Source organism: Gopherus flavomarginatus, chromosome 6 (genome assembly GCF_025201925.1).
Source record: "Gopherus flavomarginatus isolate rGopFla2 chromosome 6, rGopFla2.mat.asm, whole genome shotgun sequence".
NCBI lineage: Eukaryota > Metazoa > Chordata > Testudines > Testudinidae > Gopherus > Gopherus flavomarginatus.
Genome location: NC_066622.1, coordinates 30,306,236 through 30,326,010, shown reverse-complemented (window position 1 = coordinate 30,326,010; position 19,775 = coordinate 30,306,236). Strand labels below are relative to the sequence as shown.

At 60.1% G+C, this 19,775-nt stretch overlaps 2 protein-coding genes across 4 annotated transcripts; one reads left to right on the top strand and one right to left on the bottom strand.

Moving 5' to 3' along the window:
• Positions 1 to 642: 642 nt before the first annotated feature.
• On the bottom strand, positions 643 to 7,358 carry CFL1 (cofilin 1). Its single transcript, XM_050960483.1, has 4 exons — positions 7,235 to 7,358; positions 3,909 to 4,216; positions 2,517 to 2,593; positions 643 to 1,820 (listed from the first exon to the last, which is right to left on the bottom strand). The coding sequence occupies exons 1-4, from the start codon at positions 7,235 to 7,237 to the stop codon at positions 1,708 to 1,710; spliced, it is 501 nt and encodes a 166-aa protein (XP_050816440.1). The 5' UTR covers positions 7,238 to 7,358; the 3' UTR covers positions 643 to 1,707.
• A 3,060-nt stretch (positions 7,359 to 10,418) lies between these two features.
• Positions 10,419 to 19,703, top strand: MUS81 (MUS81 structure-specific endonuclease subunit). 3 transcript variants are annotated; one of them, XM_050960465.1, is made up of 16 exons: positions 10,420 to 10,955; positions 11,216 to 11,345; positions 11,845 to 11,990; positions 12,312 to 12,398; positions 12,570 to 12,650; positions 12,937 to 13,025; positions 15,514 to 15,672; positions 16,028 to 16,162; positions 16,375 to 16,502; positions 16,806 to 16,918; positions 17,039 to 17,155; positions 17,479 to 17,574; positions 18,210 to 18,332; positions 18,545 to 18,648; positions 18,871 to 18,954; positions 19,309 to 19,703. In XM_050960465.1, the coding sequence occupies exons 1-16, from the start codon at positions 10,821 to 10,823 to the stop codon at positions 19,373 to 19,375; spliced, it is 1,794 nt and encodes a 597-aa protein (XP_050816422.1). In that variant the 5' UTR covers positions 10,420 to 10,820; the 3' UTR covers positions 19,376 to 19,703. The 3 variants fall into 3 exon arrangements, with proteins under 3 accessions (XP_050816423.1, XP_050816422.1, XP_050816424.1); XM_050960466.1 differs by lacking the exon at positions 15,514 to 15,672 and having other exon boundaries at positions 10,419 to 10,955; XM_050960467.1 differs by lacking the exon at positions 11,845 to 11,990 and having other exon boundaries at positions 10,813 to 10,955.
• Positions 19,704 to 19,775: the final 72 nt, after the last annotated feature.

Below are 19,775 nucleotides of genomic sequence, written 5' to 3'. Positions count from 1 at the left end.
ACACAGGATGAAGCTGGGGGTGGCTTCTGGGGGCAGCAAGAGATAGTGAGAGCAGGGAGTGGGCAGCCCTATTGTCCCCCTCATAGTCCCAACCCCAAGCAGCTCTCCCAGCAGGTTCAAGGAGCAAAGGGCTGATCCTAGTTGGGATTTATACCCCCTCACCCAGCCCTTATCCACTCCCCAGGCCAGACTAATGCAGGATGTCCATAGGAGACATACACAGAGGGAGAGGCTTGCAGGTGCCAGCACCACTGCTCCTTCACAGCCAGCATGGGACTTTGAACTGCTGCAGGAGGGCTGGGGCACTAGGCCAGGCCTGACTGACCAGGGACAGGTATGGAGCCAGCCTCAGCAAGGTGGTGGGGAGCAGTCTAGCTGCCTAGGGTAGGAGGGAGGTGGCCATGGGCACAGACCTGCCCAGGTTCCCTGCACTCCTGGGTGTTTTACAAGAAAAGGCAGGTGCTGTTACTCATAAGCAGCAGCCACACCCAGCTCCCATGGCCACCCACACCCAAGGCTCAGCACTGATTGCAGGCTCCCAGGAGCCAGGACTCCTGGGTACTAGTCCCAGCACTAATGTCCTTCTGCCTTGTTTCCTCGGTGGCCACAAACCTTCCAGATAAAACCAGGCAGGGCAGTAGCTTGTTAGCATTCATCTTTTTTATTGAAGGTCATTACAGGTGCTGCTTCCATATTAGTAAGTTCCACTGGAAGGATGTGTCCCAGCCCCCAGTTACTTAAATTTTGCAAGTTTCTCCACAATATTCCATTTATACACAGTACTACAGACAAGCACAAAGCCACTAAGTCATGGATGCGTTGGCAGCAGGGGGTTGCTTTCCAGGGACACCCCCAGCTCTCCCGGTGGGGCCAGAGAGAATCGGCATCTTTCACTGTTTCAAAACACAAAACCCTTAAAAAAAATTTACACACACACCAGAAATTTCTAATTCCAGTCAGGAGAAGGCTACAGGGATGCAGTTAAGAGGAGCTACTAGGATGTCACCTTCCACCAGAAACTGCTAGCTGCTCAAGACCTGGGGTTGGCTGTTGGAGGGTCCCTCACTCACTAGCCCCTTTTGGGAACACCCTAGCCAGCAGTGGACTGGCCATCAAGACCTCAGCCCTATGGAGAATTTGAGATGGGCTGTCAGGAGAGGGCAACGTAACAATGAAGCCACTTGGTCCCTGATCAACCTTTGAAGGAGACGTTATTGGAATGGAAACGGGGAATGGTCCCAGAACTAGACAGAGCTCACCGGATGATCCCCATGAATGGTGGAACAGTCCCAAGACCTACACTGATCTCCAGCACTCCAAGAATGGGCCCTTCTTGGTGTCTCTAGACATCAAGCTAGAGAGCTCAACGCATGGTCCCTTCTGATGGTGGAGTAGCCCCGGACCTTGAGGAGAAGCTACAGTGCCCAGGGAAATAGTCCCTTTGGTCTCCAAGGCGGAAGTTCCAGGTAACCGAGGAGGCAGTGGGTTTGGCAGGTGCCCCGCACAGCAGTCGTGGCCGGGCCGTGGAGTGTCTTGGGGACTCTGATCGTGCAAACTGGAGAAGGAGACTTAGGCAAAGAATCGGAACGTTATCTAAGGAATTATCCCACCCACCCCCCATGGCCCTCCCACCCCCACCCCCCAAAAAAAGGTAGCACAGGACTGATTAACATGGAAGCTCCGGTATAAACTGGCAATGGGAGCGGCTCACAAGGGCTTCCCTTCCAAGCTGACGACGGCGTTGCCGCCGAGCTTCTGAGCCAAGGTGCAGCGGTCCTTCACCTCCTCGTAACAGGTTGCTTGCAACTCGTGCTTGATACCTTGGGTCGGGGAAGAAAACCAGGGAAGCTTAGGGCAAGTCTCAGGTTGGAAATCAACCCCTATGTCCTCTCCCTCCCAGATCCGACCCCCACCACCCCCAATCACTCCCTATGGGCAGGGCAGTGAGATTGTGATCCCCCACCCAAGAAGCCCTGCTGTAGCCTTAGCAAAGGCACCATCTGACTGAGGGCCTGAGAACTCCCAGCTCCGCCCCATCCCAGGCAGGGCCCCTCCCCCACCACAGTGGCCCATCCTGATCCCATGGCAGAGACTGTTTATTTAACATCTCCCAGCAGGTGACATGCACCAGGGAACTGACACCCCCTTCCAAGGGTGGGGGGTAGCCTCAGAGCACAGCAAGGAACCAGATCCAGACCCGTGGGCCGCTGCCAAATGGCTCTAACCCATTAGCCCCTGCTCCCTCTCAGAGCTGGGATAGAACCCAGGAGTCCCAGTATCGCAGGTGCTAGCCCCCAGGGGCCACCCCCAGAGTGCAGTTCCACCTGGCCTTGGCAGGCACAGGCAGATCATGAGGCTCAAGTCATACAGCACCTCACTCAGAGGGGCTAGCAGCACAACCATGAGGCTGGGCTGGCATCCCACTGCAGAGCTGCTAGCTCGCTCACCCCCCATGGGCCAGGGCCCCACAGGTGGCAGGACATGGCCTGCTACTAGGGGTGCAGGACTCTACTCACCTGTGAGTTTCTTCTTGATGGCATCCTTGGAGCTGGCGTAGATCATCTTGCTCTTGAGGGGGGCACAATCTGGGGCCCTGCAGGGAGAGGGGAGGGACTTGTACCAACACTAGGGACTGGAGGCTCCTGGAAGGCACAGCTCAGCAGCTGAGGCCTCAGACACAGTGCCCACCTGGGCACAGACTGAAGGTGTAAGAACAGAGCAGCGGGACAGGGGCTGAAAGGGGCAGGGGGAGGAGCCCTCCCTGCCAGGCCATACACTAGCTACAGCACCCGAGGGGCAGATTCCCAGCAGGAGGCACAAGGAGCAAGAGAATAGCTGGGGGAGGCCCAGGAGAGAAATTGTGGCAGGTCAGCAAGGCAGAAAGGGAGCTCTGGGTCTCACTGCCATGCCTGGCAGAGGGGGCAGGGTGGCTCTGTGCCTGGCACAATAAGGGCCTTTAAATGCCACCCCAAATAGGAGCTGCTGTGCTGGCTGAAACCTAGAGATACTGCTGACAATCTCCCCTGCCCCACTGGGCAGAGTTTCAAATCCATGCCTGTCTTAACTCTCCTGCCCATGGCACCCATTAGAGTCCCCCATTAACACCCCCCCTTGTCTGCACCCACTCATGCCTCCCACAAGTCCCAGCCCTGCAGCTTCTTCATGCTTCCAGCAGGCCCCAGAGCAGGAAGGAGCTAATGTGTTCAGAACCCCCTGAGTGCCCCAGCTGGGCTAAGGGGGCTGGCAGAGTCAGCACAGGATGCACTGCTTGGGTCAGGTCACTCCTAGATCCCCAGTCCTCCCACCTGCCCTAGTGTTGTGGGCCCCACTGCCAGCTGGTCAGCCAGCAGCCCTTTAAACATGCAGCTGGCACTCCCTGCTGGGCTTGCTCCACCCAGCAGACGGGCCGGGTGCTGGCACTGGGTGAACAAAGGCAGCTTTCACTGTGGCTCTGCAGAAGGAAGGGGTGGCACGGCCAGCCAGGGAGGGGGATCCAGGGGGCTTCTCAGGCCTGGCTAGAGCCAGGAAGCAGGACCATAAAAAGGAATTTGAGATGGAGGAGCAGGGGCAGGGCCAGGGCCACAAAGGGGAGGGGCAAGGGGGCCACTCCAGGCTGAGGGGCTTGGCTCTACCAGAAGATGCAGCAGGGAGAATGGCACTGGAGGAGGATGGGAAGGGGACAATACTGGAGACGGGCATGGCCAGAAGAGGGCAGTGGGGCGTAGCCAGAACAGGAGTGTGCTCAAAGGATGGACCCAGCCAGCAGAGATAATGAGGTACCACAGGGAGTGACCAAGACAAGGGGTGTGACTCCCCCAGTAGCTAGCCAGTGGAGAGGGTGGGCATAGCCAGTAGGGGCAAAAGGGCTGTACCACCCTGGAGAAAATGAGGCTGGGGCACGGCCCTACCAGAAGACAAAGACCAGATCCTCCTTCTTGCTCTCCTTGGTCTCGTAAGTGGCATCATAGAGGGCGTAGCGGCAGTCCGACTCCGGGAGCATCTTGACAAAGTGCAGATAGGGGTCGTCAACTGTCTCACCAACGTCCCCCACCAGGATCTCCTTGCCCTCCTCCAGGATGATGTTCCTTTTGTCCTCGCTCAGGCAGAAGAGCACCGCCTTCTTGCGCTTCTTCACCTCCTCAGGGGTGGAGGCCTTCCGCACCTTCATGTCATTGAAGACCTTGATCACTCCATCAGAGACTGCTACGCCAGATGCCTGGGGGGGGAGGGGAAGAGGGGGAGGCATTAGGGGCTCCCCCAGCCTCCAAAGGCTGGGTAATGAGGTGCCCATTACAGAGGTATCGGCCCCAGCACGTCAACTCCCAAGTGCCATGAGCAATAGACACTGGGATTTCCTAGCCCTGACGGGCAAATCTTCACAACAGAAGCCAAGCAGAGGGGGACTGTTGGGGGATCCACCCCTTGCCCCCACCAAAAGGCCTTGGGGGCTAGGTAATGTCAGTGCTGAGGGCCCACATACTCCACCAGGCCCAAAGCCAATGGGCCTAGAGGATTTAACCCAGCAGCTGCCATGGGCGTTGCAGCTTCCAAGTTGTAGGGGGGAATGGATCGGGCAAGCAGCGAACAATGTTGCTGGTTACACGGACAGACACACTCCAGCAAGGGCCAGCAGCAAACCAGTAAGGCTGCTGGTGCCCCAGTCAGAGCCATGCGCAATGGGAAGTGCTGCGTCAGAGCCTTACGCAAGCAGCCCCGGCAGGAACCTGAAAGCCCACGCAGGAAACGGTGCTGCACGTGACCTGTGCAGAAAGAAGTTGTGCCCACTGCTTCCCCATTGCCACTCAGCAGCCTGGGCCCTTCCCCCATGGTGCAGTCCCAGGGGCAAGGGACCTGCTGCAAACCACCACCTGCAGGGATGGGGTGACAACCCTTTCCCCCCATCCCCTGCTCCCCTAAAGCCTTGCCAACCCCCACTGACCCCAGGAGACCACTACCCCCGGTGCCTGCCTGCCAGCCCCACCTCTACAGCTCCCATCCCCTATTTCCCCTGCTCACCCTGTGCCTAACTCCCACTCCCCATTCACCCCAGGAACCCTCCCCTCCCTGTCTACCTCCCATCCCCCAAGGCAACTGCTTTACTGCACCAAGAGACAGATCGTTGAGCCTCCACCACAGCCTCCTTCCTGGCCCGGGGTTCAGAGCACAGCACCCCCCACAGTACTGAGCTCACCCTTCTCCCCACCCCCATGAGACACCTTCAGACCAAGAAGGGGCCCTGTCATAGCACTTCACACTCCACTGCCTGGCAGCAGGGGGGCCAATCTGAGTAGCTGGGGGCACCCCAAATTCTAGCCACCCAGCCCAGGCCCCCATTGGATGATCCCAAGGATCCAGCCAACATCCGAGGCGGCCCTTCAGTAGAGTCTGGCTTCAGCAGCTGGCCGGCAAAGCAGCACAGTGATATGCTCTTATATGGCGAAGGGAGGCTGTTTTAGGGAAAGCATCAGCCCCTGTGCTCCAGCGGCCGCTGCTGGGGGAGGGGGGGAAATGAACGGGGCCTGTCAGGAACCAGCACCGGAGAGAGTCAGCGGATCTCCAGGCCTGGGTCCAGATACTTCAGCCAATACAGCCACCCCTGCAGCAAGGCCCTTGCAGCCAGGAGCAGCCCCTGAGCCTCCTAATTGAGTGGGCCCATAGGAGGCTAAAGGGCTTTTGTTCCCAGTCCCAGCAGCTCTGTCTGAACCCATGGCAAAAAACCTTAACCCTGTAAATACTAAATCAGTGCTACAGGTTCTGCCAAAGAAATGAGACTGTTCACGGGTCACTGCCGGCACCCTTTGCTAATCACCCCCCAGATTTCCCTGTACCCTCCAGCCCCAAGTTTCCCCACCTTCCCTCCAAGCTGTGCTCACCACTCATCCCCAGCAAGGCAGTTCTAGGAGCCCAGGCACCAGGTCAACCAAGCACCTCTCCTCCCCTCCCCCCAGCATCTTTGTCCTCAGGCACAGGGAGGGCTCTATAGGCTGCATGGAAGCACCCCGACCCCTCAAGACAGTCCAGAGCTGCCAAGGGCCATGAGGGCTCCCTGCTGGCCCTGACTGAAGCAGGTTTGGCCAGGGCGAGCTGGGAGCTGGGAGCACGAGGCAGAGACGGAGTCAGACATTTTGCAGAGCAACATGCTCACCCGCTGTCATAGCACGTCAGAGGGGAGCAGTGGGGTGCAGAGATTGGGAGGGGGAGCTGAGCGCAGCACACTGGATTGATTGATCTGCAGGGAGCTAGGACAATGTAGGCACAAAGATGGGCTCAGCTTAGACTCAGCTTTTAATGTCAGAAGGGCCCATTATGGCCCCCTTTCAGACCTCCTGTATAACACAGGCCAGAGAATCTCACCACTCATTCCTGTATCCATCCCACATCTTGGGCCCCACTCATTAGCGACTTGGCCCCATTCGACACATCAACCACCACCTGCATCCCACCACTCCAAGGAAAGGTAACTACGGCAGACATGGGGAGCTCTGAGGTCATAGGCCCCCACATGCCACAGTGGAGCTAGGACATCAGGAAGAAGAAATGGGGCTGGGGTGACTGGCAAGCCTCAAACCCCAGGCTCTGGGGGAGGTGGGAGAATCTCCCTTTGGCAACCCCCATGCTCTGATGCAATAGGAGCCCCTGGAACAATCTCCCCCCGAGAACTAGCTCCAACCCCATCAGAGGCTGGGAGAAGGGGCCAGCCCCACGTAGGACTCATCCATAGGGGTGCACAATCTGCATCCTGCCACACACCTGCACCTAAGAGAAATGGCCAGAACAGGCCCTGTAGAAAGCATAAAAGAGCCCCTCATAGGGATCCCACGCGGGAAAAGGAAGCAGACACCCGCTATGACTTCCAAAGGCACCTCCAGATGGATCCCATGGAGGTAGGCGGGAACCCCTCGGAAAGGGCGAGAGTCCCATGGACCCTACACGGGCTTCCCGACACAGAAGGGAGCAGACAAACAGCCACCTATAGATCCCATAGGGGAAACGAGGCTCCCCTTAGAGCTCCCATTCATAGAAATCCTGTACAGAGCAGCGCCCCACCTCCCCCACAGGTGGTGGGGAGGACGAAATCGGATCCTACAGCAGGATCCCCGATAGCTCTTACAGGCGCCCCCTACAGAGGTGGCGGGTACGCCACACTCCCCTTCCCCTATGGATCCCATAGGCGCCCCAAAGGCAAGATGGCGGCCGCGGGGCACAAGATGGCGGCGGCGGGCCGGGGTCTCACCATGGTGCTGCGGGCGGGGGGGGATCACGGTCCGGGCTGCGCGGGGTTCGCTCTGCAGCAGCTTCTCGCTCGGTCGGTGTCGAGACCAAATACTGCCCCGCCCCAAACCAACCGGCCGCCCGCTTCCGCTTTATGGGGGAGGGGCACTTCCGGGCGGCTTGGGCCGTGGGGCACGCAGGGAAATGGAGTCCGCGCCCCGGGGCAGGAGCCGCAAAGCGCAGGGAGCGCAAGGGAGGGATGATCGCTGCAGTCCGGAGGGTCATGGGAGATGTAGTCCGGGGGGGCAGGGAGACGCTGGCGCGCCTAATCTGAGAAAAATCACAGCGGGGTGTCCTGCAGTTGCAGTGCATCATGGGTAACGTAGACCCCATTGAATAACGGGAGATGTTGTTTAATCATCTCCACGCCGCCTGCAGGGCGCTGCGCTGGGGCCAGACTTAGACCTGCTGCCATGCTGGGGGCAGCAGCTGGCGCAGCCCGGAGTTCGAGGTTCTCGCCAGGCTCCGGGTGGCGTGTGGCCTCTCGTGGGTAGGAGCCGGGACCCGGCATTGTAGCCAAGAGGCTTGGTATCGGGATCCTCCCCGAGGCCGAGGTCCGACCTCCCACGTGGGACCCCGCCTACAAATAAAACAAGAGTTGCGATAATCAATCAGGTTGTTAAGGAGCTGCTGATCGCGGGGCCAAGCAGTGCAAAGGGAGGGGTACGTATGTAGCGTGACAAATAGGCTCTGGGGCAGCCGAATCCGCAGACCGGCTGCTGGTTGGCTGAGCCTCTCCCTGAACCCGCCCCCTCCCCCTTCCGGGCTCTGTTCCCTCCCCGCCTCATTGCGTCGCTTCCAAATAAGGGCGTGAACAGCGGCATAGAAAGAGACCCCGCCTCCTGCAGCATCCACTCCTTATAAGGACATCTAGGGCAGCCGAGAAACCCCACGCCCCCCGGCCCTAGGTGTTGGGGGAGGGACCCAGAGCCGCCCTGGAATCCTTGCTCCCCATTCCGTCCTCTGGCTGATTACTTTGGCCCCTGCCCAGCACCGCAGCAGTGTTGTGAATTCTCCTGATTTTGTCATGGGGATTATAGTTTTCCTTAAAGCCTCAACTCCTGGAGTCAAGTGGAGATGTGAGGCCTTCAGCCTTCATTCGTAAAGAAAAATACCCTCCTATCCCTGTGGCAGTGGAGAAAGCTTCAAAATGTGACCACAGTGCAGCCTAAAGGCTCAAAAAGCAGAAACCGACTAAAAACCACCAAATCAATTATGTTTACATAATCTCATGACTTTTGAGCACTTGGGGTTGGCAATACTGCCACAGGGATAGTCTGGCTGGGCTGTACCCAGCAGCAACCTTAGGCATTTTGCCTGGCAGGGTTGAAAACATTTTGGGTACCCCCTTAATTGCACTCCCCTGAGGTAGTGGCTGCAGGAAAGGGGGGAAAAAGGCTGAGTGGCACAGTGCCCCCAGAAGTTGGCAGCCAAGGTGACCGCCCTGTTCATCCAACCCTACAAGCAACCTTGGTTATACCTCTTAGGGACAATCTTGCTGCTGCTCTCAACCTCTGACCCAAAACCCAAGCACAATTTACATGTCACGTATAAGTGGTCACCATTATGCTCCAGAGTTAACAGACAGTGCCAAAGCTCTCTATGCCACTGTTCCAGGCATCCTGCATGACTCAGCAGGGAGTGCTCTTCCCCTAAAACGAGTGTTGAGCCCACCACACCAGCCAACCCTGTATTAACAGATGCTGCACACCACCTCACAGGAAATTGTGACTCAGAACCAAGGGAGGGATCCCTGTATCAACAGTCCCTGTGCCCCACCCTAGAGACACCTGGGTCTCAGAGCTGCATAAAGCTCTGCCTTCTGCTAATCCAGCCGTGGGCTCCCCCCCACCGCAGCTCTGCCAGTGCCCCCAACCCATGGCTGTCTGCAAGGCGGGACTATCTCCAGGCAGAAGAATATCTAGCTCAAGGGATTAGCCAAATGCTCCCTAGATTATCCCCCTCACATATCAAATTGAGAAACCACCTGTGTGGGGTGGAGCCATCTGGGTTGGGGAGAGCTGGTGGGAAAGAATGATCTGAAACCAGGACAGTGCAGCATGACCCCAGCTAGAGGGGTTTCTGTGGGCATGGGGAGTTGCCTTCTCAACTCTGCCAGTGCCATTCATCCCCAACCCGCAGCCTCCTACTACCCCAGCCCTGGGCTCCCCCCACCCCAGCTCCGCCAGTGCCCCTCACCCCCAACCCACAGCCCCTGCTACCCAGCCCTGGGCTCCCCACAGCTCTGACAGTGCCCCTCACCCCCAACCCACAGCATCCTGCTAACCCAGCCCTGAGCCCCGCCCCCCAATCCTGAGGTCTGCCATTGCCCCTGACCCCCAACCCAGTCTTCTGCTAACCCAGCCCTGGGCTCCCCCCAACCAGCTCTGCCAGTGCCCCTCACCCCCAACCCACAGCATCCTGCTTATCCAGCCCTGAGCCGCCCCTCCCGACCCTGAGCTCTGCCAGTGCCCCTAACACCCAACCCAGTCTTCTGCTAACCCAGCCCTGGGCTCCCCCCACCCCAGCTCTGCCAGTGCCCCCAACCCATGGCCTCCTGCTACCCAGCCCTGGGCTCCACCCAGTTCTGCCAGTGCCCCCCACCCCCAACCTACAGCCTTCTTCTACCCCAGCTCTGGGCTCCCCCAAGCTCTGCCAGTGCCCCCCACCCCAACCTACAGCCTTCTTCTACCCCAGCTCTGGGCTCCCCCCTCCCCCCAAGCTCTGCCAGTGCCCCCCACCCCAACCTACGGCCTTCTTCTACCCCAGCTCTGGGCTCCCCCCTCCCCCCAAGCTCTGCCAGTGCCCCCCACCCCAACCTACGGCCTTCTTCTACCCTAGCTCTAGGCTCCCCACACCCCCAACCTACGGCCTTCTTCTACCCTAGCTCTAGGCTCCCCCCACCCCCAACCTACGGCCTTCTTCTACCCCAGCTCTAGGCTCCCCACACCTCTTGCTGTGCCCCCCAACCCACGGCCTCCTGCTACCCAGCCCTGGGCTCTGCCAGCCCCCCCCCGGTCCCTCTCTGTTCCGAGAGGCTCCCCCAGCTGTCGAGCACCGCTGAGTTTTCGTCTCTCTCTAGCCGCCAGATGGGGCTGAAGCCCCGCCCGGACGCTCCGGCCCCGGCGTCCCCCAGCAAGGGGCGGGGCTAAGAGAAGCTGGGGCCCGGCGGGAAAAGGGTGGCACCGCTTCCGGCGCAGGGGTCGCGGTGCCCCCCGCGGGGCAGAGGGGGGGGGTCTCCCCCCGTGCCGCAGCTGGAGGGTTATCGGGAACCCAGGAGTCCGGGGGACCCCTCCCATCTCCTTTGGGGGGCTGGCCCCTGCCATTAAAGCGACTTTGATCCGGGGAGGGGGCAGAGCCAGGACCCCCTGTGTCCCCGGGCGGGGGCAGCGGAAGAGCCCCCCCCGGCCAGACCCCGCATCCCCCCTCTGGGGCTGGATCGGAGCCAGCGCCCCCTAGAGGGGAAAGGCCCCGCGTCCCATTTTCTCCTCTCTCTGTCGCCGGGGGCGCTGCTCCTGCCCCGGCTGCAGCAGGCGGCACCTGCGGAGATGGCGGCCCCCCGGCGGCTGGGGCGGAAGAAGCCGGTGCCCGCCTGTCCTAATCCCCTCTTCGTGCAGTGGCTGACAGAGTGGATGGATGAGGCCGCTGAGAAGGGCAAGAAGACCCAGTTCGTGTATCAGAGGGTGAGTTCGCCCTCCCGCCCGCAAAGATCCCAGGAATCCTGGTTCCCAGCCCCCCTGCTCTGACCACTACACTGCACTGCACACCCCTCCCGAGCTGGGACTAGAACCCAGGAGTCCTGGTTCCCAGCCCCCCCGCTCTGACCACTAGACCCCACTTCCCTGCTAGAGCTTGGATAGAATCCCAGAGCCCTGGTTCCTGTAGCTGGGATCACATGGGGGGGGGGCTGGAGGTTCCCCGTGTCAGTGTTTCATCCCCTCAGGCCCTGGGCTCCCTTCGGAGGTACCCGCTGCCCCTGCGCAGCGGGCGTGAGGCCGCGATTCTGCAGCATTTTGGGGACTGGATCTGCCGGAGGCTGGACGAGCGGCTGGAGAGACACCGTGCTGAGCAGGGTAGGTGGAGAGCGCCAGGGATGGGGTGTCAGGACTGAAGGGGTCCCCCAGGATGGCATGGTGTGAGGAGAAGGCTGAAGGACGCTGAGTGGCGGGGTGGGCAGCCACCCAGGGGCATAAGTGTTCCGGGGTGCACAGGCTCCTGGGTAGTTGGTTCCACTATGTTTAGGGATCCTTAGCAACTGTGGTAAATGTAAAATCAAATGGCAGTGCTTTGTTATTGTATGGTCTCTCCTAGGGAGTGGGAGGGTGTTGTCTCCCCCTCTCTCCCATCAGGCCTCTCCTTGAGCCTAGCAGGTGAGAGGCGGCTCCCAGTATGGAGCCCCCTGTGTCCCCAGGCCCTGTCCCAGCTGGAGGGTGGGGGGTCAGGCTGGCTGAGGGAGCCAGGGAATGGGAGACTGGGCCTGTCCTCTCTAGGGGGCCCTGGGCCTGGATCGGAGCTTGTGCTGGGGAACTAGCTGCTGGGGGAGCACCTATCTTATTTCTATTTGAACCCTAGGTGCAGATGCCCCCCTTGAAGCCATGGGAGGGGCCAGCCCCCTAATGGGGGGACAGGAAAGTGATCCCCCCAGCACAGAGCACCACTCCACCAACAACCCCTCTGCCTCACAGACCTTACTTGGGGATCTGGAGCCTCCTCCCATGGTGAGAGCACTGCCTCTGGCACAAGGGCTGAAAGCCAGGACTCCTGGGTTCTATTCCCTGGCTCTGGGAAGGGAATGGGGTCTAGTGGTTAGAGAAGCGGGTGTGTGGAGTCAGGACTCCTGGGTTCTATCCCTGGCTCTGACTCTCTAACACACTAGGTAAGTCCCTTTGCCTGTCTGTGCCTTATTGCCCCTCTGAGGTAGAGTGGGTTTGTGTGAAAGATACTGGGTTGCAGGGACAGGTTGGGGTTTGGGGGGACGTCAGAGGCAGCAAGGGGATCAGAGCTGGGGAAATCCTGCTGATTGTCACTTCTCTTTCCAGAGGAAGCCCCGTCCGCCCCGGAGGTACATCCCAGCCCCACGCTCTGGGGGCTACGCTGTGCTGCTAGCCCTCTATAAGGACAGCACGGTAAGCCTGGGTTCCATGCCCAGCTCTGGGAGGGGAGTGGGGTCTAATGGTTAGAGCAGTGGACTGGGAGCCAGGACTCCTGGGTTCTATTCTTAACTCTGCAAGTGATGTTTGGAGCCTGGCCTCATATGTTCTCTCCCCAGTGCTGACTCCTCCTGCTCCCCCTTACAGAGCCCACACAGCCGGGGGTTCCTGATGAAGTCTGAGCTGCAGCGGGCGGCTCAGCCGCTGTGTGACAAATCCTTCACCCTGGTGAGTGAGAGCTGCCCTGGAGAATCCCCCGGCCTGCCAGCCCCTTTCAGTCCGGGCACCATCAAACACTCATCATGAGGTTCTGGAGTTGATGGATTCTGGAGATGGCTTGAGGAGCCATCACTCCTGATGCAGGGATCTGAGCCCATCACTCCCCTCCCCCCACTTCAAGTTTCCCTACCTCCTCTGCTTCCCCCAGCCTTGCCCTTCTCCCTTGCTCCAAGCTCTGCTGGGGCTCAGGCAGGTCCCACACAGCAGAGTCACATGGGGTATCTGTGTCTTGCAGGGTGACCCTGGAAATAGGTACACGGCTTGGGCATCAGTGGGCACCTTGATCCGCAAAGAGCTGGTACTGAAAACCAATGTCCCAGCCAGGTAGGGGGGTGCTGTGCTGAAGGGGATGCAATTCAGGGCTCGCTAGGGGCATTGTGGTATGAAAGGGTGCTGGGCTTCAGAGGGGGTGTCATGTTGCAAGGAATGGGGGGTGCTCAGCAGGGAGTAATGTGCTGCTAGGGGTTATTGTGGACATGCTCTGGCCTTTACACAGTCTCCTGGTAGTAACCCCAGCCCCCAAGGGCCCACCCCTTCCCCAAGGGCTGCTGGGCAGCCGTCGTGACTCACTGTGGGTCTCTGCTGGGCTTGCTGCAGTGATCAAAACACCTGCAGCAACTTTTCCTTCCTAGGGAGTGACGCCAGGATCTGTGGTGAGGCTGGGCAACCTGGCCAGGCCGAAGGAGCATTGATTAGTCACCAGGGATCCAGTGTCACAAGGTCTCAGCCACACTTAGAGTTCATGTTGGTAGCAGCAGCGGCTTTGCCACAGCCTGGTTCTCTGCGCTCCATCTTCGCTCTGTTCATACGGGCGTCCTGTCTGTTCACAGCAGCAACCTTCAAAGCAGCCCCTTGACATCTTGTTCCTTTGCTCTGACTGGAGAGTTTCTTTCAGGGCCTAGAACGCCCTTTGATGCTGGGCCATCCAGAGCGCTCTGTCTGGCTTGCCCTTCGATACAGCTCAGTGCTGGAAGCAGCTCGGGAGCTAACTGGGGTACAAATCTCCAGTAGTACCCTGCCACCCTGCCATCCCAGTGAAGGAGTAGGCCTGTTTCTTGGTTTTGGGAGCAGGCCAGTTCTTAAAAGCCTGCACCTTTGCAGAGTCTGGCCTTCTGCAGCTGCTCCCCACCATGTGTCCCAGATAAGCCACCTCAGCCATCCCCCCCCCCCCCCCCCCGCACACACTCTACACTTTAAGGGGGTCAGGTACCCCCCATAACCTAGGCTACATATGGCTACAAATGTCATCAACATACGCCTAAGCCAAGTCCTCCATTCCCTCAGTAACTGAGCTACCAGATGCTGAAAGGTGGTAAGGGCCCCTTTAGGCCAGAGGGTAAGACCAGGAAATCCTAGACCCCTGTTGAGGCCAGTTGCCCTTGGGGAGCTCCATGGTGCTAAGGTAACATGCATCCCCACTTGTCTAGAATCTCTTCCATTGAAGGCCTGGGCTAAGCATCAGACACTGTGATTGCACTACACTTTCCCTAATCCCCAGAGGAACCATCGCCCCCTGCTGCTCAGGTGCTGGCACCACAGCTGTGGCCCAGGCACTGTTGGGCAGCTGAATCCTCCCAGGGCCAGCATGTCAGATATTTTCTTTTCCAGGTCATGGGCATTTCCCCCTTGACTGAAAGGGGAGCACCTAGTGGGAGGGTTGGCCCCCATGTCCATCTGGTGGACAGATAGGCTGGTGCACCCCAGTCTGCTGGAGGATACCTGTTTGGAACATCACAGCCTCTCCCCAAGCTTGCAGCTTATTCTGACAAGTGCCATAAGTTGGTCCCCTAGTCTATGTTACTGGGCACACACTTGCCGCCCACCAGCCTGCAGGGAGGGGAATCCAGCCTCTGGGTCCCTGGGTGTTTAAGCCTCCCAGAGCACTGAGCAGAGTCCAGGCCCCACCCCTGTTTTGATCCCTTGGCACATGAAGGGTACAGCTCCTGTAAGCCTAGACCCTGGGTGCAGCACTGATCACTCAGACAGCCCCTGTCCCAAGGTTTGAGCTTTCTGGGTCCAGCTCAGCTCTCGCAGGAGCCTCGTGACAGTTGTGAAGCAGATATCACACCTGGCCCTCACCCCAAGACTCACCTGCTGCTCTTTTACATCATCACACGCAGCAGAGAGAGCTCAGATCCTGCAGACCCGACCTCCTGCCTGCAGCACCTGCTGCTAGCTCCCTTCCCCGGGGAGGCCTCCACCCAGCTGGGCTCAGGCAGGCCCCTGCCTCAAGGCTACTCTGTCGAAAATGGCCCAAACCTCCCAAGCGCTCAGCTCCTCCCCTTTATAACCTAACCCTGCAGCCTCCTCTGACAGATGACTCCCTCATCAGCTGCACCAGGCAAGCCTGGCCCAGTGACCTCGCTGCCCAGGCCACCTCCTCCCGCTACCCAGCTCTCCTGGGGGGGCAGTCCGCTGTCTAGGGCGAGTCGATTGCTGTGGCCGAGTGCCTCCCGTCGACGCTGCTCTGTGTTACCCCTTTGCCCCCAGCCTTTGGACTCTCTGCCCACCGTGTGGGCGAACACAGTGTCGCGTAAGTGAAAGGCTGCACCTCAAAGAGAGCGTCCTGCATGGGAAGGAGCCAGGTAGCCAGTTCCTGCCCCCACTCGGAGTGCCTAGATCATCCCCACACCTTCCCCGGATCCTCACAGAGGCTCAGTAGGGGCGGGGCAGGTGGGGTGGCAGGTTCAGTAGCAGATGTTGTGCTACCTGGAGGTTTGCTAGGGGAGAGGGGCAGGGGACTTGGGAGGTGCCAGGCTGCAGGGGCAGCAGAGGGGACTCAGTGGGTACCAATGCCCTTTGCATTCCGCAGGTACTCTCTGACACCGCAGGGACTGGTGCTAGCCCAGAGACTTGTGGCTGCGGAGCAGGCCCTGATTTCAGAGGGTCGAGCCCCAGAATGCAAGACACCCCAGGGCGCAGAGCCCATGCATCCTGCTGGGGAGGAGAAACTGCACCCCGAGCCCCAGCTGTGAGTGCCAGCCCCTGACAGCCTGTGAGAGCCGGGGGGCGGGGCTGGGAGCCAGGACTCCTGAGTTCTGCAGCACTGGGGGAGAGTGGGGTCTAGCACATTGGAGCAGGGGTGGTGGGAGTCAGGACTGCAGGGGGGGAGTGGGGACTAGCGGTTAGGCTCCACTGTGGTCTCTCTAGACCCAGCCAATGGCAGCGTTAACCCTTTCTTTGCTGATTGCTGGAGCAGAAGCTCCCAGCTTTCCCAAACCCTGTGCTGTCTGGGGGGGCGGGGGCTGGAGTAGGACTTCCCCACCTTTCCTGGCCCCTCTCCATGGCTGTGTTCTCACTCTGCTGTCTGCCCCACTTTGCTGCAGGCTCGACGGCACCCTGGGACCCCAGGAGGGGGCAGCAGGTGGCTCCGGAGGGCAGAGGCCCCCTGACCCTGAATTTGTGCTGAGACCTGGCCAGTTTGACATCATCCTGTGTGTGGATTTTATCGAGACCACAGGGTACGTTTGAGGGGGGCATGAGCTTCTGGCCAGGGGGAGCTGAGGGAGGGGTTTATAGGGCATCCTAAGTAGGGAGGTTTATTGTGGGGGGGTCCCAGGCAGGTTGGGCTCTGGGGGCTGAGGTGCGGAGGTCACTCAGGGTATCCTGAAGGGTTGGGGGAATTGCACGGGCTCCTGAGCAGGCCCCAGTCCCACCCCATCTCTCCCTGCAGCGGCCCAGTGGCCCGGAAGCAGGATCTGCTGGCCGAGTTGTGCCGGAACGCCGTGCCCTTCGACGTGCGTAAGCTGCATGTGGGGGACTTCGTGTGGGTCGCCCGTGAGAGGGTCCAGCCCCGCCCAGGTAGGAGCTCCTAGGCTAGCAGAGAGGGAGGGCTCCTCAAGTGTGACTGGCACTGCCTGAGCCCATGGCTCTGAAGGGTGGCCCTGCCCCACACATCCTAGTGGGGCACTACCCCACGCATGCAGATACACCCTGGCCCCAGGGTAGGAGTACTGGGGGGGGTCCCTGGCTGCCACTCCAAGTGGGGGGGAACTATGGGGTGGGGGCAGAGCCTCACAGCATCAAGATTGCTTCATTCTGGCCATGCATGGATGGGGGCGGGGGTGTTCTGTTCTCCTCTTCCTAAGCCTCATCTCACCCCAGGGCAGCTGCACCTGCCCCCAGCACGGGAGTTGGCTCTGGACTACGTGGTGGAGCGAAAGCGAATGGCTGACCTGTGTGGGAGCATCATTGACGGCCGCTTCCGTGAGCAGAAGGTGCAGGGGGAGTGGGGTGTCTGGGGGATTGAGGAGGGGATCTGGGGGCTGTCTGGATGGAGTCATGGGGTGGGAACCAGGGTGGGCCTCCCACGCTAACCCCCCACTCCACCTCCCCAGTTCCGTCTACATCGCTGTGGCCTGTGCCACCCCATCTACCTGCTGGAGGAATCAGGATCGACCCAGCACCTGAGCCTACCAGAGAGCACCCTGCAGCAGGCAGCCACCAGTACCCAGGTAATGGGGACCCTGCCCAGCACCCAGGCACAGCAGCCCCCCAGCAGGGCACTCCCCCCCCATACACATACAGCTCCTGAGCCTCCCACAGAGCACCCAGCATCAGGCGACCACCAGTATCCAGCTCTGGACTCACCAACCCAGCACCTGGATGCAGGGGCCCTTCTGTGTCTATCCCCCTAACAATGGCACAGGTTTAAGGCTAGAAAATTTCCAAACCTCAAGGAGGCTGTGAAACCAGGTGCCCTGTCTCCACTCCCCCCAGGCCCGCTGTAGACTCTCCATGCCCCCCACTCCCTAATGCTCTCTTCCCCCACACCCAGGTAGTGGATGGCTTCTTCGTCAAACGCACCCAGGACCTGCGGGAATCGGCTGCGTACCTTACCATCATGACACGTCATCTGAACAGCCTGTATGGGGTGAGCAGGGGGCTGTGGGTCAGGAGTGAGGGGCGGCAGCAGAGCTGGTGGAAGGGGAGGTGAGCCCAGGCCTGGGCTAGCAGGGAATGGTGGCAGAACTGGGGAGCTCAGGGCTGGATTAGCTGTGGGCTGTGGGTAGGGAATGAGGGGCAGTGGCAGAGCTGGAGGGAGGGAGAGCTGGGAGCCCAGAACTGGGCTAGCAGGGGGCTGTGGGTCGGGAGGGGGAGGCAGTGGCAGCGCTGGGGGATGGGGAGCTCAGAGCTGGGCTAGCAGGGGGCTGTGGGTTGTGATTGAGGGGCGGTGGCAGAGCTGGGGGATGGGGAGCTCAGAGCAGGGTTAGCAGGGGGCTGTGGGTAGGGAATATGGGGCAGTGGCAGAGCTGGAGGGAGGGGGAGCTGGGAGCCCGGAGCTGGGCTAGCAGGGGGCTGTGGGTCGGGAGGGAGGGACGGTGGCAGAGCTGGGGGATGGGGAGCTCAGAGCTGGGCTAGCAGGGGGCTGTGGGTCGGGAGTGAGGGGCATTGGAAGAGTTGGGGGCTGGGCTAGCAGGGGGCTGTGGGTCAGGAGTGAGGGGGCCAGCAGGGAGTAGGGGACGGTTGGTTGGATTTACAAGGTGCTGCTTTCCTTTTCCTCCCCAGAACAAGACCCTGGTGAGTTGCACCAAGGAAGAGTCTCAGAGCCGCTGCCCCCTGCAGCCCAACAGTGATTCCTGCACGCTAATGACCTTCCAGGAGTTCAATGAGGGAGCTGTCAAGAACAAGGTGAGACTGGGCAGAGTGGCCATGACCCTCTTTCCAGCCCCAGGCCAGGGAATGGGATGCTGGCTGTGATCCAGGGCAGTGGGCTGTCTGGCTCCAGGAGCTGGGATGGCTCTGTCCCTTCCCAGGATCCTACCCTAGGGCTGGATTACTGGGGTACACCTTGGCAGCTCCCCCGGCTCTGCCCCCGTCTTCCATATCTCTCTGCCTCCTAGGCCCAGACTGTGCGCGAGGTGTTCGCTCGGCAGCTCATGCAGATCAGTGGAGTGAGTGGGGAGAAAGCAGCCGCCATTTTGGAGAGATACAGCACACCGGCCAGGTACAGGCCCCACCTGCCTGGGGTCTGGCCCCAGCTCTGGGCGGGGAGTGGGGTTTGGTGGGAGAGCAGTGGAAGGCCTGGGAGCCAGGACTCCTGGGTTCCTTTCTTATTGACTGTGTGCCTGTCTTGTTCCATGCCTCACTGTCCCCTACTCTACAAAGCTTGGGGATTGGGAACCCCTGAGTCCCTGCCCTCCCTCACTGTCTGTCTCCACCCTTTCAGCCTGCTGGCTGCCTACTCCGCCTGCCCAGACCCTGAGAGCAGGGACAAGCTGCTGAGCACCATCAAGTGTGGAAAATTGCAGAGGTGAGAGTGAACATCGTGCAGCCCCTCAGGCCTGACCCACGCCCCCCTGCTAGCCTGGTACTGGGCTCCCCCTTACCACAGCTCTGCCGGTGCCTCTCAGGCCAGCTGATTCATTCACTCCAGGGATCCATAAAGCCTCCCTCTGGCTTCAAAAGCTTATTTAGGATTTTTGAATTATCTCCTGGCTTTGGGGGTATTTTAGTCTCTGGAGTCTAGAGGGGGGCAGGGAGCCAGGACTCCTGGGATCTCGGGGCCTCAGTTTCTGGCTGTGCCTGATGGTCAGAAGTTGGGGCCGCCTGCTGTGCCCCTCCCCTGGCCCTAACACTCCCTTCCCCATTGTGCTTCCTCCCCTAGGAACCTGGGCCCTGCCCTGAGCAGGACACTCTCCCAGCTGTACTGCAGCTCTGGCCCCCTCTCCTGAGCAGGGAGATCTCATCTGTCCTGCTGCCAGGGACCCCAGCACCCCAGACTTCGCCCTGGGCCTAGTGCCCCAGCTGGGGACTGTGGGGCACCGTAGCCCTTCAAGAGGGCTGCCACTGGGCAGAGAGCCAGCTCCCGTCTCCAGGGGCAGAGCGGTCGGGTGGGGACCCTGCCTTTGTGGGGTGTACCCTCAGGGGGCATGGTGGTCATGTGGGGAGGGAGGCTTCTGGGTGTGTGTGAAAGGACTGTTGGGGGCTTTCGGCCCCAGCGTTTGTTTTAATGAATCTTTGTATTTTCCTTGTTCCAATAAATTTGATAGCTCCTTTGTTTCTACTGGGATTTTCCTTCCCCCTGGAGGTGGGGGATCCCACTGCCGCATTACCACTACGAGGGGGTCCACA

What these genes read in the sequence shown, in the direction of transcription:
- CFL1 (XM_050960483.1), bottom strand. An exon ending in GATCTGGTCTTTGTCTTCTG is followed by an intron (nt 2,594 to 3,908) that starts GTAGGGCCGTGC and finishes CTCTCCCTGCAG; the next exon opens with GGCCCCAGATTGTGCCCCCC. An exon ending in CATCAAGAAGAAACTCACAG is followed by an intron (nt 1,821 to 2,516) that starts GTGAGTAGAGTC and finishes CCCCGACCCAAG; the next exon opens with GTATCAAGCACGAGTTGCAA.
- MUS81 (XM_050960465.1), top strand. Translation starts at nt 10,821, where the DNA reads ATGGCGGCCCCCCGGCGGCTGGGGCGGAAGAAGCCGGTGCCCGCCTGT. An exon ending in ATCTGGAGCCTCCTCCCATG is followed by an intron (nt 11,991 to 12,311) that starts GTGAGAGCACTG and finishes TTCTCTTTCCAG; the next exon opens with AGGAAGCCCCGTCCGCCCCG. An exon ending in GCCGCTTCCGTGAGCAGAAG is followed by an intron (nt 16,919 to 17,038) that starts GTGCAGGGGGAG and finishes CCACCTCCCCAG; the next exon opens with TTCCGTCTACATCGCTGTGG.